This window comes from Lactuca sativa, chromosome 2 (assembly GCF_002870075.4).
Source record: "Lactuca sativa cultivar Salinas chromosome 2, Lsat_Salinas_v11, whole genome shotgun sequence".
NCBI lineage: Eukaryota > Viridiplantae > Streptophyta > Magnoliopsida > Asterales > Asteraceae > Lactuca > Lactuca sativa.
In genome coordinates, this window is record NC_056624.2 from 227,829,225 (window position 1) to 227,847,351 (window position 18,127).

At 35.5% G+C, this 18,127-nt stretch overlaps 1 protein-coding gene across 1 annotated transcript; it reads right to left on the minus strand.

Moving 5' to 3' along the window:
• Positions 1 to 13,317: 13,317 nt before the first annotated feature.
• LOC111903259 (enolase) lies at positions 13,318 to 16,661 on the minus strand. Its single transcript, XM_023899042.2, has 13 exons — positions 16,403 to 16,661; positions 15,734 to 15,797; positions 15,566 to 15,630; positions 15,408 to 15,455; positions 15,236 to 15,322; positions 15,073 to 15,153; positions 14,722 to 14,979; positions 14,579 to 14,641; positions 14,418 to 14,498; positions 14,109 to 14,354; positions 13,891 to 14,031; positions 13,762 to 13,818; positions 13,318 to 13,682 (listed from the first exon to the last, which is right to left on the minus strand). The coding sequence occupies exons 1-13, from the start codon at positions 16,466 to 16,468 to the stop codon at positions 13,602 to 13,604; spliced, it is 1,338 nt and encodes a 445-aa protein (XP_023754810.1). The 5' UTR covers positions 16,469 to 16,661; the 3' UTR covers positions 13,318 to 13,601.
• Between the last annotated feature and the right edge of the window lie 1,466 nt (positions 16,662 to 18,127).

Below are 18,127 nucleotides of genomic sequence, written 5' to 3' on the forward strand. Positions count from 1 at the left end.
CTCTAATGAGCTTCTTCTTCTCCAAGATGCACCAAGAACACTCCAAAGCACTCAAGAACACCTTCTTTTGCTCACAAGGCTTAAACTAGGGTTAAGGTTTCAAGGGAGGGTGTTGGAGAGGTGGAGGCTGAGAATGAAATGGGTTTGAGGGAGTTAAGGAGCTTAAATAGGGCTCAAACTACAATAATAGGGTTTGGCACTGATTGTGTATACCCAGCGTACTCCATATATGCCTAGTATGCCCAACATACATCATGTATGCCCATCGTACTACACTAAGCCCAAAACCTTCCTAACTTCAAACGATCATAACTTCTTCGTTCGAACTCCGTTTTCGATGATTTTTATATCCGCGGAAAGGTATTGAAGAGCCCCACAATATTATCTAGTTATCTTGGGTTAAAAACTTCCAGAACAAAAATCCATATTTCATGTAAGAAGTCTGAAACATCACTTTTCCCATTTTAATTACCCCTTTGACTCCAACACAAACCAAACTCTTGGATCCTGTAATCTACATTACCCACATCCAAATGAGTCTAAACTTTTCTTTCCCAAAGCCCGAAGCCTTATGATACTTGATCTTCGGGTCACGATCCCAAATTATGAAACGATTCGAAAGAGGGTGTTACAAAGAATCCGTTAAGACACATTGTTGTCATTTCATTTTCTAAAATCTGCAAAAATGTTTACAAAAATAGTATATACTTGGAAATTTTGTATAATTACGGCGTTCATCAGCTTTCGATGATTTCGCACAACCCATTATATATGATCGATGTTGTGAATCTTCCAATGAAAGGTATAGTGAAATGGTGTTTGATTCTTGATAACGTAGAAGAGGTTATGCTAATTCATGGAAAAAAGAAGTGGGTCAACCAAAATCTATTTATGAATAATGATGGAATTATTTGAATTAGTAATTAGTATCAGAAGAAAATGGAAGAAATAGATATGTCTAAGAACAAGAAAAGCATAAGCATGGATGGAAAAGAAGCAGAAGTTGGGTTTGATTAGGCAGGTCAACATACACTGGTTACATGACATAGTAAACCGGTTTTATTAGGTTAAGGTGACCAAATGAACATGTCGATATTCATTTTGTTTCCTCATAATGCAAGAAAAGAAACTTAAGGGGTCATTCAAACAAATTCAGAAAACTTTGTTGGGTTAAAATGACATTATCCCTTTTGAAATTGGTTAAAAACAATATATATATATATATATATATATATATATATATATATATATATATATATATATATATATATATATATATTGGGAGATTCAATAGAAAACGCATAAACCGGAAAAAAACTTATAAATACATAAAAAAATACTTTGAGATATCTAATCTTTTTTTACTTTATATTATATATATATATATATATATATATATATATATATATATATATATATATATATATATATATATATATATATATATTGTTTTTCAGAAATACCATATGATAAAATGATATATACCTACAGATGCAATGTATATGGGATATGATTGGCATCTAGAAATAAAGTTAAAAGACATGTGTCACAATACATAATCTATAAAAATAATATATATATATATATATATATATATATATATATATATATATATATATATATATATATATATATATATATATATATATATATATACGAGTAGATGGTATATGGAGTAGTAGGGAGTAGGGACACACCAATAAAAGGGCTCTTTGGTGGAAGAAAATATACAAAAAAACAAAGTGATGGTGATAGGTTAATCATACTTTTGAAATTTGGTGAAGTGGTTATTACTTATTAATAAGTGTTGGACCCATTTTATATATTCATCAATAGCCAACTTTGGTATTACACTATTGGGTGGGTAGTAGAGGTACAAAAGTATTTCCAAAATATCATGGAAGTGGGAGTTGTAGTACGGTACAAGTTGCTAAAGCGGTTGGTGGTATAACAAGGTTTCATTTGAGTACCATTAAACCAATATTGTGAATGAAGAATGATGCCTAAAATGCAAGCCAAACAGAACGTTACCAAATGCATCAAAAGGTGGGTGTCGATCGCCACCGAATAAGGAATAATATGTACGCAATTATAGGACAATTTGTTTTTGATTTCAAACTATATTATATTTTTTGTTGCATATATTTCATAAGTTATACATGTTTTATTTATAGGTCGCATACATACAAGAGCAATCGGAGGCTCATGACTTCCTAAAAAGGATAATTAAAAATATATTTGGAAGCGTATGCTTGACATTTGCCACTACAATCTTTTGGGGGAAAAAAGTGAAAGGGTTCAAAGAAATGGAGGCCATCGCACAAAAAATATGTCTGACCAATAGTTGTGTAAGTCTCTTTCCTTGACATGCAATAGTTGTATATGGCATAGGGATGTCAAAAAGTCTCGTGGGACCCCGTTTTCGTGGGGGCCCCGTCCCGTTTGGGGGATATTATTAAAAAAAATCGGAGGCGGGGATGGGGGCGGGGATGGGGGCGGGGGCAAGGTTAACCCCCATTTTAATTTCGGGAGCGGGGGCGGGGTAGGCAATCCTGTCCCGAAATTCCCATGGGGACCCGTTAATAAATTACACATATATTTACATATATTTATTATATAAATATAATAAACAATAATTGATTTTAAGCTTCCAAAATTCATCAAAAAACATGTTTTTAAGTTGTTAGTATAATTTTTTAAAATGACATAACTTTTTTATCTTTAACATATAAAATTCTGCTATATATAATTATTTGTTACCTAAAAAATAGTTTATTTTAGCCTAAACAACAACTTCTTTTAGCCCAAAAAAAATAGCCCAAAATCAATCGGGGGCGGGGGCGGGGGTAATAAAGGGGATTCGGGGGCGAGGCGGGGGTAGGAACATTGAACATTCCGGGGGCGGGGGCGGGAGATGCACTCCCCGCCCCGTTTGCCCCCGTTGAAATCCCTAATATGGCAAATGCAAATAGAAATTGTTTTTTTTTGTGGAATTTTATGAAAAAGTGATTGTCTCCATTTGATTTTTTTTTTTTGGAAACGGCTATAAGTTATGATAATTATTTTTTGTGGAATTTTATGAATCATTGATTGTCTCCATTTAATTATTTTTTTGGGAAACGGCTATAAATTATGATAAAACCGTAGCCGAACAAAAAGCTAAGCAGTGGCAAAACAGGAAACAAACAAGAAACGGGAAATAGTTAATTACAACACAGAAATAGGAAACGAACTCCACTCATCCCAATTAAGTCTAACCCTAGAACCTCTATGCTTAATCCAAAGAAACGTCATTGACTTGATGTATTCCACTCCACTGTTTAGTGTTATGAATTTGCCTTGGAATATCCTGTCGTTCCTGAATTTCCAAATCCCCCAGAGTAGACCATAACATATAACAATGAATCTCCTTCTTTTCTTCGGACACCTTTCCCAATTGACAGCAAATTGAACTAAATCGGTAACTCCTGTAATTAAGGGAGTTAGGGTTACATCACACCATTTAAAGATCTTCTCTCGTATATAGGCTGCAAATGGACACGTGACTAGTAGATGGTCAGCTTGTTCATCAACACTAACACAGAAACCATACGTGGAGGAAGACAAGGTTATACCACGACTCATTAAAGTCATGGTTGTGGGGATTCGACCAATGGTTGCCCTCCAAATGAACGTTAGAACCTTGATTGGGACTTGTTTACCCCATATGACCAAGGTGTTTGAAGTCGGGTGTGTATGTTGGTCCAATTTGCAACGAAGCAGTTCCACGGTGTACTTACGATCCACCACTAAATTACAAATCCAATGATCCTCCCGAGGGCTAACTGGGTAGGATATGATGTCACTGTATAGTAGGCCAAGGTCCTATGCTAACCCCAATGAAAGAGGATATGAGCTCCATTGCCAACCATTAGTGTTGTCTGTAAACTTTTGGGCCACTGTCCAATTCTTGTTGGGTTCAGTTGCATACAAATCTAGAAATTTGGATCTAAAATTTATCGCTCCAAGTGTCGTTTGCATAATGATGTTTTTTCACCTGATCTCATCACATGTTTAAAATTTCATTGGTCTGAATATTGTACTTTTGGAGCTCATTTTTACATTAGCAATGTTGTTCTATACACCTGTGATGTGTGTATTCGATAGCTAAAAACTATGCTTGCCTTTCGAGTTGTGTATACCAGTCACAACACGACACCATAGGGTTGATGGATTCTTTTTAAGATTCCACCACTATTTTACAATTACGCTAATGTTAAGAGTTCTAATCGAACCAACACCAAGTCCTCTATCTTCTTTGGAGGCAAGCACCTTGTCCCAAGAAACCCAATGAATTTTCCTGTTTTCCTCATTACCACCCCATAGGATTTTTCTTCGTAACTTCTCAAGCTTTTCAACATCACCAATAGGATCCGTGAAAATGGAAAGATAATATTATAGGCAAGCTACCTAGCACAGATTTTACGAGGGTTAAACGACCGCCAAAAGACAATGATTTAGCTTTCCATGTTGATAGCTTGGTTTGGAATTTTGTTATCATTGGGTCCTAGTTCTTTATTAGATTCATGTTGGCGCCCACCGGTACCCTAGATATGTAAAAGGAAAACTTCCAGCATCACATCCAAGAATGTTTGCTCAACATGTCCTTTCCTGCAACGTGGCACCAATTTCGAATACCTTGGACTTATAGAAAATGACCCTCAAACTAGAAGAGACGTGGAAGCAATTGAGAATACATACGAATACCTTTGATCTTGTCCATTCACTAAGAAATAGTGTAGCGTATGCATAGAAGAGATGAGAGATCTATGGTCCACCATTAGGAATACTGACGCCTTTAAATATACCTTTTTCTTTCGCTAATTTGAGAGAAACATTTAAACCCTCCATTGTTATAATGAAGAGGAAAGAATATAGTGGGTCTCCTTGTCGGACCGCTCTCGTGTTGATAAATTCTTTGGTAGGGACTCCATTTACGATTACAGATGCTCTAGACGAGGAAAGGCATCCACTTATCCAACCCCGCCATTTATTTCCAAAACCCATTTGAGCAAGCAAAGAATCCAAGTATTATCAGTTTAATGAGTTGAATGCCTTATCAAATTCCACCTTAAATAGCAACACCTTCTTATTTATATTTTTAGCCCATGCATCAATTTCATTAACAATTAGCGGTCCGTCCAATATGTTACGTCCTTCGACATAAGTTGATTACTCCTCACCAATAAGCTTCCCGATGACGGTTTTGATTCTGGTGGCTAATAGCTTGGTGATAATTTTGTTGAGACAACTGATTAAGCTAATCGGACGATGTTCTGGTGGCTAATAGCTTGGTGGCTAAGGAAGATAGGACATGTGGTCTTGGGAGCAAGTGTGATGAAGTGTAACATCCCGAATCCTAGGTATAATATTTAATTAATTTATATTCATTTTGACAAGGCAACTCGACGAGTTGGAAGCCCCCAACTCGTCGAGTAGAAATTGAGATAGCCACACGGGTTTTAGAGTCAACTCGACGAGTTGGAGGACCCAACTCGACGAGTAGGAGATGAGCGAGAAAACCCTAATTTTCAGGGTTTGCACCCTATTTAAAGGACCTTAAGTCCTTTACCCCGCCTCCCTTATCACCTTAACACCCTGAGAGAAACCTTAATCGAGCTATTATCATTTGTGAGAAAGAGAGAGGCTACGAGTGTGTTTTGGATGCATTCTTTGAAGGAGCTTGAGGAGCAAAAGGCTTGGAACGAGAAGGAGTCCTTGGATCTGGCATTGTTTCGGTGTTAGTCGCCATTTGGAGGTAAAAACCAACTAACTTGATCATTTGTTTGTTAGATCTCTCCATTAGAGAGTTATGGCCATTTTTAGCATTTCCCTTGGGTCCTTATTGGCTTTGAGCTTACCTTGAAGCTAAGACTTCAGATCTGGACATTATTAGGCCCTTTAGGCCTAAAGACTCGAGCTTTGTCCAGTTTTGTCCAACTTCCATACCTTAAACCCTTTGTTAAGCTTTGGTTTGGAAAACTTAGCCCTAGATGCCATGCATGGACGTAAAGCATGTAGCTTTACGTGGTATTTCAACCTTAGGAGGCTAAATCTAGAGTTTTAGGCTTCAGTCTTGCTTAAAGACGTCTGAATGAAAGAATGGATTGAAGGAACTCAACGAGTTAGTGAGCAACTCGACGAGATGGTTAGGGTTTTCCCCCGATAGTTTGGACGCGTTACAAACTCGGTAAGTTGGTGAGACAACTCCGCGAGTTGAGTTGGACTTTCCCGATATTTCAAAGAAACAAAGGAACTCGACGAGTCGCATAAATGCACTCGACGAGTTGGGTCAACATGGACTATTGAATTGAGTGTTGACTTTCATTGACTATTAGGGTTTGGTCAAGTTGTGGACTTTGGAGACCATGGAGGGTTAAAATGGTCTTTCACCCTTTCCGAAAGTTAGTAAAAGGGTTAGCTTAACATCTTTGGAGTTGTTGTTATAAATTGTTAATTAGAGATGATTATGATATCTAGGCGGAGTCTAGACCGATCGTTGAGTACGAGACCTACTTGCTTACTTACGAGGTGAGTCTTCTCACTATACTTACATGAATGGTAATACTATATAACCGGAGGGTCTTAATTGAGTTATTGACCGACGAGTCTTATGTGTTTATATTGATTTATGTAATATCATGCATTCTGTCTTTGTGATTTATGTTGTATATTATTTTGTGCCTTATTGAGATAGGACCGGAGGGTCCAAACCGAGTTGTGAGACCAGAGGGTCTTCACTAAGACATATGACCGAAGGTTCCTTATCGAGATATAGCCATGAGAGGCTAATTATTTGTGTGTGGTATTTTAGGGAACTCACCAAGCTTCGTGCTTACAATGTTGTGTGAAATGTGTTTCAGGTACCTCTTAGGATCGCAGGAAGGCATCGACATGATTGTACACACCAGCTTGAGATTGTGTTTTGAGGATTCTAGGATATTGTCAAACATTTTGTTGTCTTGTGTTTTGAACAACTTATAAACTTGGGTTTGAGAAATGTGAAACTGTGTTTTGTGTGGTTTTAAAAATGAAAATTTTATTTGAAAATTTAGATTGTTACATGAAGGATGATTTACAAGTGCGTGATAATGTTCCATGGTCTTCAAAATGATGGAAAAATTCATTATATCAGGAGCTAGAACGTTCTAGTATCTTTTAATGAATTTGAAAGTGAGTCCGTCGGGGCGTGGGGCATTATCGCTCCCACAGACCAGACATCCCCTATAACTTCTTCAAGTTCAAATGGAGCTTCAATGAGAATCACATATATCATTGATATGGACTGGAAGTGAGGATTAATGAGTTTAGGATGAGATGGCCATTGCTCGCTGAATTTAGCTTGAAAGAATCTAAATGCCTCATCCTTGATCTCCTTTGCTTCCGTTGTCCACCTTCCATTTATTGTGAGACCATTCAATCTATTCCTTTTGTTTTTGCAATTTATAAATCCATGAAAGAATTTATTGTTTTCATTTCCATTTGATACAAAATAGGTTCCGTTTGGTAATCAACAAATTACTAGAATTTTTATGGATCATATGATTTCACTTACGATGACTAATATCTTGACCATATATACCAACATTACACGAAATTTAATTTTCGGATAATCCATCACAAGCACTTTTAATTTAGGCACAAAAATAAAGCAACCTTACTAGAGAATATATGGAATATGTGTGTGTGTGTGTGTGTGTATATATGTATATAGGGCTAGGTTATAATGTGGATGGACAACTATTGTGCGGACGTGTGGACAGTGTTATTCTATGAGAATTACTAAGAGAATAGGTTGTTTAGTAATGTAAATGCGTTCAACCTCACACAATTATTGTCATTTTCATGCATTCTCACTAATTCTTATTTATTTTTGTTCTCACACATCATCTTTCACTCATTTTCATTCTTACAAAATACAACTCAATAAACATTCTGACAACATTATAATAGAATGAGAAAAATAAAAACAAAAGTCTATAATAACCTTATACACGGTTTAACTAGTGAGAATGTGTGATAATGACAATAGTTATTTACGATTGAATGTATTCACATTATCAAACAACATATTTTCTTTGTCATTCTCGCAGAATAGCATTGTGCACATGTCCGCGCAATAGATGTCAATCCACATTTGAACCTAGCTCTCTCTCTCTCTCTCTCTATATATATATATATATATATATATATATATATATATCCAAAAACAAGATAATGTTAACCAAGAACATGAAATCTAGAGACGGATTTTGGAGGTAATTGTCAAGAAAATTGAGCTATCTGACAAAATTTACCAGACATGCAGCTTGGCTCCAAGTTATTGGGGGCATTTTGGGCTATTTGGAAACATGAGATCTCCCAAAGCAAATCCAAAACTAATATATTTCTTCTATGGTCCTTCATTATGACCATGTTTTTCCACTGCATAGGTAGCTTAGGATATCAAGCAGTTTGGCTCCAAGTTGTCGAGGCATCTTGACTCCTGGTTGCCAAGGCATATTGGGTTGTCTATCAGCTTAAGATGTCACTAAGCATATCTAAAATTAGTTTATTTTTTTTATGGTCCTTCCACCTAGTCATGATTTTACATGGCATAGGCAAGTTAGGATGTCGGACAGCTTGGCACCAACTAGTATATTTCTTTTATGGTCCTTCATTTTGATTATGTTTTTCATTTCCTAGGATGTCAGAAGTTTGGTTGTCAACAACTGTAACACCCATACTTTTTAAACAACCATTTTGTGACATCCCCAATTTCACGGCTAGAAAAGACCGATTTGTTTATGCTTTGTTTTTAAAATCAGAGTAATCATTTATAGAAAGCAGATGCGGAATTTGTTCCCAAAACAAAATATGATAAGAATTTACCAAAGCATTTCTTAAAGAAATGTATTTTCATTAAATAACAAAATCTCGAGATGTCATGTTCCGATACAGACCAAAAGCATAAACAATATAAAATAGACCTTACAACAGTTATTTATAACTACTGATCTATAATCCAAAATCTCTCGTCAAGTCCACCAACTTATACTCTTGTGCCATTACCTGTAATGCAAAGAAAACAGAGTGGATCAGGCTTGGGATCCTGGTAGGGGTGTTCGTTTGGATTGAACGGTTTGATCCGATCCAATAAAGTGAATCCAAATTGATTTCGGTTTTCAAAATATGGATCCAAATAGTCCAAACCAAAATTCAAATCCGATTCGATCCGATCCAATCACAATTCGGTTGGATCGGTTTTTATAATTTCGTTTTTAAAAACCGAAACATTTTAAAACGACATATAAATATAATATTACACAAGCAGCAAAAACAAATTATTTAATTGTGATATGAAATTTATAAACAACTAATAAGAATATATATTATAGTTAAATATTTTATAGGTATAAAACTTTTGAGAAAAAATGTATATTAATGTTATTTTATAGGGTGAAACGTTTTGAACTTATTTGAAAAAAATAAATTACAAAATTAATAAATAACTATAGATATAAATTATAAATCAATCAATAATAAATGTTTATTCAGTTTTTTTGGACTATTTGGTTCTTATTTTATAAACCAAAACCGATCCGAAATCCAAAATAATAATTCGGTTTTGTTGAAAACCAATCCAAAAATCTGAATATCCGAACCAAATAGTCCAATCCAAATTGGCCAATTGGATAATTCGGTTTTATCCGAATAGTGAACAGTCCTAGATACTGGTGAACATATAGGGTTTTCAACCCACAATAATATAATTATTATATTCAATCATCAAACAGTCAACCCAATTATCCATCCCCATTATCTTCTTTATTGCTTAAGGTTTTACCCTAAGAATCGACTATCCTTCCTTCATTCATTCCTAAGGATTTACCTAAGGAATTGGCACAAAGTCCATTGCTGCCAAAGTTTATCTATCAGGTACTAAATCCATAGCTATCAAGCGTTAACTCCATAGTCACCAAGGTTTATGTAACAGACGTTAACTCCATAGTCACCAAGGTTCACTTAACTAGCGCTAACTCCATAGTCGTCGGGGTTTATCTCGTTTATTGACAGTATTGGTTCCGAGACATCCTCTAGCAATACATATCAATGGGTTTTTAGAGTACACCGTTGAACATCAAGTCCACAACACCTACAAGTTGCGAGCTTGCTAGTGTTCCACAAGATTGTCTAGAATAGTCTGTGGTTGTCATCCCTACTCTGCTGAATGACCGGGGGGGGGGGGGGGGGGGGGGGGATCGTTTGAGTAAAGGTTTCACTCATTTATCACTTGTCACCCTCATCTCATGATCAATATCATCTTTCGTCTCATCCTCAAACTAATCTTTCCTCACACACCAACTATTTCATCTACCCATGTTCTACCCAACATATTTGTAGATATAAATTACATATATAGTTTAAATCATTTAAAAATCTGTATAAAACATTCATTCAACAACCATCTAAAGTAAACAAACAACGTATAAACATTAAGCACGTATTTCATAGCAAATACTTCATATCTATGTGGTAGAAGAAAGTAACTACACACTCACATAATTAGAAGATGATCGGACAACACTACGGCTTGTAGAAGTAGTATTCTTCGGTAGATCTGGAAGATCTTCACAAAAGTTGGCTTCTCGCGGGCAGAGCTTCTACTCGGGAATTTTACTTCTCGGGATCTTTGGGGCTTTGGGACTTGCTTCGGGGCTCAGGATTAATACCGGGGCTTCGGGATATTTCTTGCACATAAAACGGGGTAAAAACGAGTGAGAGAGAAGAGTTTAAACAAAAGAAATTGGCAACCATGGACATCTATTTATAAGGTGCTGAAACCTCGATTACGTTGGGCGTACTAAGACTTACGTTGAGCGTACGCAGTGTCACTGCATACGTATGGCACTCGAGTTCGGTCAGGTGATGTAGCTGAGGCAGTTCCGGGTACGTTAGGCGTACTCAACTACGATGGGCGTAGTTCGGATCAGATCGATGACTCCCCCCCCCCCCCCCCCGATCGGATAAATTCATATCTTCCTCATACGAACTCTGTTTTCGACGTTCTTTATATCCACGCATAGGTGAGACTAAGCTCTACAACTTTCGTTTAGACTCCGTCGACTGATTTCGACTTTATTTTTATTATTTGTTTTTAGTAGGTCGGGACAAGAAAACTATGTTATAAATTCATAACTTCTTCATCTGACGTCTGTTTTCGTCTGTCTTTTCACCATTGCACTACTATCAATGAGATCTTAGATTTTCGTTTAGATTGTTTCAACCAACAATCACTCGATCTCGAATTCGAGTTTCGGGCTGCATACTGCTAAGCTGAAACTTAGAAAAATCATAACTTCCTCGTACAAAGTCATATTTGGGCATTCTTTTTATGTACGCTCTCGTTTTAACGAACTGTACAGTATTCATTTAGATCACTAGGGCTAAATATCGCTATATCTTAATTTTGTATTTTACATCATTCAGCGTCGTGTCGGTTCTGTCGCAAAACTTCGACAGTTCATAACTTATTCGTTATAACTCGGATTTCGGCGTTCTTTATATGCACGGAAACCTTGTGACATATACTAAAACTTGGTTATGATTATTCATTCTAAAAACACTTCTATCAAAAAGTCATTTTTGACGCTTATCGTCTTTAAATTGACTAGCACGGATCTACGGGTGTTACACATTTAATCACCAAGATTATGACCTATAGTCATATGCTAAAATCCAATTTCATATAAAAAAATTCATAAAATTTGTCAAAGTTTACAAACTCATTAGTGTTACTGCGATATAACCCAACCTTCTCCTAGTCAAGATTTTACATGGCATAGGCAAGTTAAGATGTCGGACAACTTGGCACCAACTAGTATATTTATTTTATGGTCCTTCATTTTGATTATGTTTTTCATTTCCTAGGATGTCAGGAAGTTTGTTTGTCAATAACTGTAACACCCATACTTTTTAAACAACCATTTAATCACTAAGATTATTCAAATATCATGACCTATAGTCATGCTAAAATCCAATTTCATATAAAAAAAATTCATAAATTTTGTCAAAGTTTACAAACTCATTGGTGTTACTACGATATAACCCAACCTTCATGATTTCATCATCATGAACACTTTGAATCTTCATGAATTCAACAAGTCATAAAGGATAAAACATATTGAATCTAGTTCTCTATAACACAAGCTTTAAAGATAAACTGCATACACGGGGATTCTATCCCAACAATTGGCACAATATCCCCTTAGGAAGTCTTTCACAATGTTTCCCAAAGGAAACACTTTTAACAATAATTCTAAAGGAATCACATATCAGTATTCTCGTAGGACTCACATATCAGTATTTTTATAGGAGTTTTTATCTCTTTTCTCGAAGGAATCTTTAAACAATATTCTTATAGGAATCATATAACAATATTCTAGTAGGACTTACATATCAATGTCCTTGTAGGAATATCATAACCACATTCCCGTATGAATCACATAATATTATTCCCGTAGCAACCATAACACATTGCTCATGTAGGAACCATAACACATTCCTGTATGAATCACTTACACCATCTTTTTCGTTTTCTTCCCGGCAAAAGCCCTCATTCGTTGAACGAACCCACATATCTCCCTAGAAGTTGCCACGTGTCCTACCACTCAACCATGTATTTGTGTCGCAAATCAACCTACATGTTGAGTAAATCCTATGGATACGATCCTAAATTGAGGCTGCTATAGTTTATTTGTATAGCTTATTTGGATTTGTTATGCATTATTAGAAATATTTATCATAGCCTTTTTAAATTGAAAAAAAAATGAAAAAAAAAACACCTAATCTTTACAAAAATTAGGACTTCTTAGAAAGATAATTGTTGGAATTCCATACATGTGCTAAACTGCCAAATATGCATAACTTTTAGACGCATGGTGGGATCCGACCGGAGAATCCGATTCAAATCATTGATACTGCTTTGGAGTTATTTCAATTCTACGTTACACTTTATTAATTTATTTAGCATATTCATTTATTATTCAAAATTGTCACAAGTATAGTATAGTTCTTTTTTCTATTTGAAATAAGTGTAAAACTTAGAATTATTCTAAATTAATATAATATTTATATTTATATTTTTGTCAAAACGAAAGAGTATATTCAAGGCTCACATAAATTGTTGTAGATTAAATCCAAATCTAATAGTGAAGTTGGTAGCCAATGATGTTTTTTATAAGCAACTGTCTGATGTATATATGGTTTATTACGATCCATAAAATCATTCAAACCAAATACAAGCAAAAGCAATTTAATTTAAAAATTACAAGCAAAAGCAATTAATTTGTGGGTGGAACAACATTAGGCCTATTGAATGGTCTGGTTTCTCTCAGTCTAGAGTGATTCAACCCAAGTTAAGTGGACTTAAGAATAATAAAGAAAACTTGGAAAAGTAAGAAACCCAATCTAAAAGCAAACGTTGGTTTGGGTTTCTTAGTAAATATTGTTCAAAAGCATATAAATAAACTTAAGATGATTAAACAAAAGCAGAGTAAGTTCCCTGAATTTAGTAGTTTGATTTAATAAGGCTCAACTGGTGCACGGAATTTTGCTCCTGCATACACTGCTGCTGCTCCCAACTCTTCTTCTATCCTCAGAAGCTTCAGTTTTCAAATTAAAATTATAAATTTATTCAACTAACTCATTTACATAAATATTACTAGTAATTAATTTGATTACCTGGTTGTACTTCGCAAGTCGTTCTGAACGACAAGGAGCTCCAGTTTTAATCTGACCCTGTGTTCACACACAAACTCCCATAATAAATCATTTATAAAATCTGGTAAAAATAATAATTAATATTATTACCGTTGACAAGCCAACTGAAAGATCCGCAATAAAAGTATCCTCTGTTTCACCACTTCTATGGCTGGCCATCACACCCCATCCAGCACGCTTCGACATTCTCACTGCCTCAATGCTTTCTGTAACCGATCCAATTTGGTTCACCTAAAATAAAATAAATCCAAAATCCCCCTGTTATTATTTATATGCATGCATGAAGGAAGATAACCTAATAGTAATACCTTAAGAAGAAGGGCATTGCAACTCTTCTCTCTGATTGCTTTCTCTACACGCTTGGGATTTGTCACGAGAAGATCATCACCAACAATCTGAACCTGTTCACCAATTTCTGATGTCATCTTTGCATAATGTTCCCAGTCATCTTGATCAAACGGATCCTCAATGGATACAATCGGGTAGTCGCCCACAAATGACTTGTACACGTTCTTCAAACTGTCCCCTGATATCTTCTCAGATCCATCGTTGTTCTACAATAACACAAACCCACTTTTAGTTATTAATTAACACTTAATCCAATAATTCATTCTTACCTCTTCCTTAAAGTTCAAATCATAGGTTTTGCCCTTGTCTTCATAGAACTCAGACGCAGCAACATCCATTCCAATAACAACCTGGAATTTTTGGAATTAATCTCTTTTTTTTTTTCAGAAACAATACAACATATTTTTTATTTTAAAATATGAAAGTTTACTTTTCCAGTATATCCAGCTTTTGCTATTGCAGTCTTCAAGAGCTCAAGACCTTCTTTGTTCTCCTGTATAAAGAATGACAACAACACATAAGTTTATTTACGTTGGTGATATAAATATAATTTATTAAAGTAAAACTGCTGACCTGGATGTTGGGAGCAAAGCCACCTTCATCACCAACGTTTGTGGCATCCTGACCATATTTCTTTTTGATCACAGACTTTAAGTTATGATATACTTCCACGCCCATTTTCATGGCTTCCTTGAAAGAAGAAGCACCAACAGGGAGAATCATGAACTCCTGCATTGCAAGCTTGTTGCCTGCATGTGAACCTCCATTTATCACGTTGAATGCTGGTACAGGCAGCACCAAGGTCTTGTTTCCAGCAAGGTTTGCAATGTGCTGTGTGTGTGTATTATTTATTAAGACCAAAAATAAGTCAAAAAACTTGTACAAATTCATATCAAACAGACAGAAAGACGATGTGTGTTGTACCTTATAGAGAGGGATTTTTTTGACTGAAGCTCCTGCTTTACACACAGCAAGTGAGACTGCTAGTATAGCATTTGCTCCAAGCTGGAAGACAGGGATTAAAATGTTAAGAGTTTGAAACTTTTTTTTTTGATTAATAACTGAATTGAATAATGAATTGTGATACCTTCTGTTTGCACCAACCCCATTCGTTTACAGTTCCATCAAGTTCTTGAACCATCAAGTTGTCAATTTTTGTTTGCTCTGAAGGGTCCTGTGGTGCATTTTGACATAGAATCATATACGAAATGAAGGTAGAAGCTAATACAAAATGTGAGAAACAGATGAAGAGAACATACCTTTCCAATTAAGGCAGGTCCGATTATTGAGTTGACATTCTCCACAGCCTGACCAGTCAATAATAACATGTAAAGTTTAGTTTAGTGGGGATTATTACTTATTAGGGAATAAAATCATAAGAAGAACAAAGGCGTTTAGGAACAGGAGTTTTACAAACCTTCAAGACACCTTTTCCTAGATAGTCAGAACCTCCATCTCTTAACTCTAGGGCTTCATATATACCTGTGAATACAAAATGAAAAGATAAACCAGTTATAAGCTATAAGTCAAAACATCCATGATTGTAATAAAAGAATTTGTAGGAAAGTATGTTTGTGTATCATACCTGTTGAAGCACCACTGGGTACTGCAGCTCTGGCCAATGTTCCATCAGAGAGCGTAACATCAACCTGAAATTATTAATTTCAGTTCCCAATTGGTTTGGTTTAACAATACCAACGTCAACTACAATACAACATTATTAAAACAGCCAATGATCCTGATACTCGGTAACATCAAAATCAAACATACAAATCATTCGGGCAGTTTCCAGATCTTATAACAAACATCCAAGGAGTCAATATACTACTGGATTTTTTAAACAGATCATATGAAGTATATACACCACATGGCGTAAACTTCATTCATTCTTAGTCGAACGATGCATGAAGTGGATATACAATAAGGATAGGACGAATAACACTGATCCAGTGAATAATCTACTTCAGGCGGTTTTAATCGATCTATATTACTAAGTAGATAAACAGCATAGATAGAACAAAACACGGTGATCAATATCTAACATCAGACGAGTCAATCAAGTTTTGGTATTTCAATCACTCGTTGCTACTAGGTGGATATACATTTTGATCTACCTATCAAATCCTATCACCCTACGGATGATCTACGTCCGGCATTTTTTGATGAATCGAATGTACATCATACATAACTTACAACTAAAGGGACGACGATATACAAAAAGAAAACGCATCGAGAAAAAGAAGTACGAGCTTACTTCAACTGTAGGATTACCACGGCTGTCGAATATCTGACGAGCTTTAACAGCCTTGATCGTCGCCATTTTGCTCTGTTGACAGAAAATGAGAAAGCAGAGAGACTTTGTGAATGTAACGATGAGTTCGAACTTAGAAGTTCAAGTTCGAAGTTGGGCGTATTAAAGGACGGGACGAGTTAATCTGGACCGTTGGTAGGATCGGTGGACAGGATCTTCTTTCTTGCGCAAAACGTTTCTCCTCGTCTGCGAAGATTTTTGAATTTGATTTTGATGGGCCCTTCTTGGAGAATGGAGATCCGAGAGTCCTTTCCTTTTTTTTTTATAACAAAGAATATTCGTTTAGATCCCTAGTATTTTTAGTCTATGGGCTTTCCAAAATTTTAATCGGTGGGCTCTTCAAATTCCTTTTATGTTATTTTTTTTGGAAGCCAGCAAATATATTAATATATCAAAAACCCAACCAAAAGCAAGAAGCAAACGGAGAGGAAGGAATAGAAACAAATAGAGAATCAAGAAAAAATAAAAAAGCATAGTTACAAGAAACAAAGAAGATAGATTTTTTTTTTCTTAGAATGGGAAGCAACTCCATTCCACCCATCTACCTACCCAATTCCCCCTGAATTTGATCCATTCGTAAGTTTGAAGAATTATAGAATCCGCAATGATTGCAGGGGAAGCACCAATTTTCATGAAAGTTTTTACATTTCTTGCTATCCATATGTTCCAAAAAGTGGCGTAAAAAATCATGTTGAGAATTTCTCTTTTCTTGGGACAATTCCCCCATGAGGCAGCAAAATCAATAAGATGCTTTTAAGGTTGGTGGGGATATTTGTTGAACTGCAAATGATGCTTTTAAGGTTGGTGGGGATATTTGTTGTCATGCGATGCTTATGTTTCGGGATCCAAGTAATAGAGATATATTCTTCGAGATGCCGAGTGATGATGCTAGATTGGCTTGGTTGAAGTTTGCTCATATGAGAAATACAATTTGAAGAACTTAGTTTAACTGGATTTTTTTAGTTAATAGTCGTATTTTCAAACTTAATGATGTTAGTACTTAATACTTAGTTTGACTTTATCTTTTGTTTGGATGCTAAACTTGTTTATTTGAATCGTTTTATATTTTAGTTTGGCGTTACATTTGTACTTGATATTTATTTATTTAGCTTGTAATGTTATTGATGAATACAACTTGTAATGGGTGACACTCAAATCAACTTCTTTTACTTTTAATATTGAGTTTTCTAGAAGAACATGTAGCATTGATTAATTATTACTACACTCATACTTACAAGAAGCCCTGTATGACTTCAAACCAAACAAGAGAAGCGTGGATGAAGGAGATTTTGAATGGTAATCCAATACGGTGCATTAATTCTTTTCGTATGAGTGCTAGTTTATTTACACAACTATGTGAATACTTGGAAAAAATTATGAGTTAAAGTCAAGTGATAGAATATCGGTAAAAGAAAAGGTTGGAATATTCTTGTATACACTTGCACTAGGTTTTTCTAATAGAGATGTTTCAACGTTCTGGAGAAACCATCAGTCGAGCTTTTCATGATGTGCTGGAATCGATATGTGGACGGAGCAAAGGGTTCATGGGTATTGCACGTGAGTATATTAGACCTAAAGATGCAACATTTTAAGGCATATCGTCTCATATTGAAAATGACAGTCGATATATGCCTTATTTCAAGGTAATTGAGTTTGGCAATTTGTTTT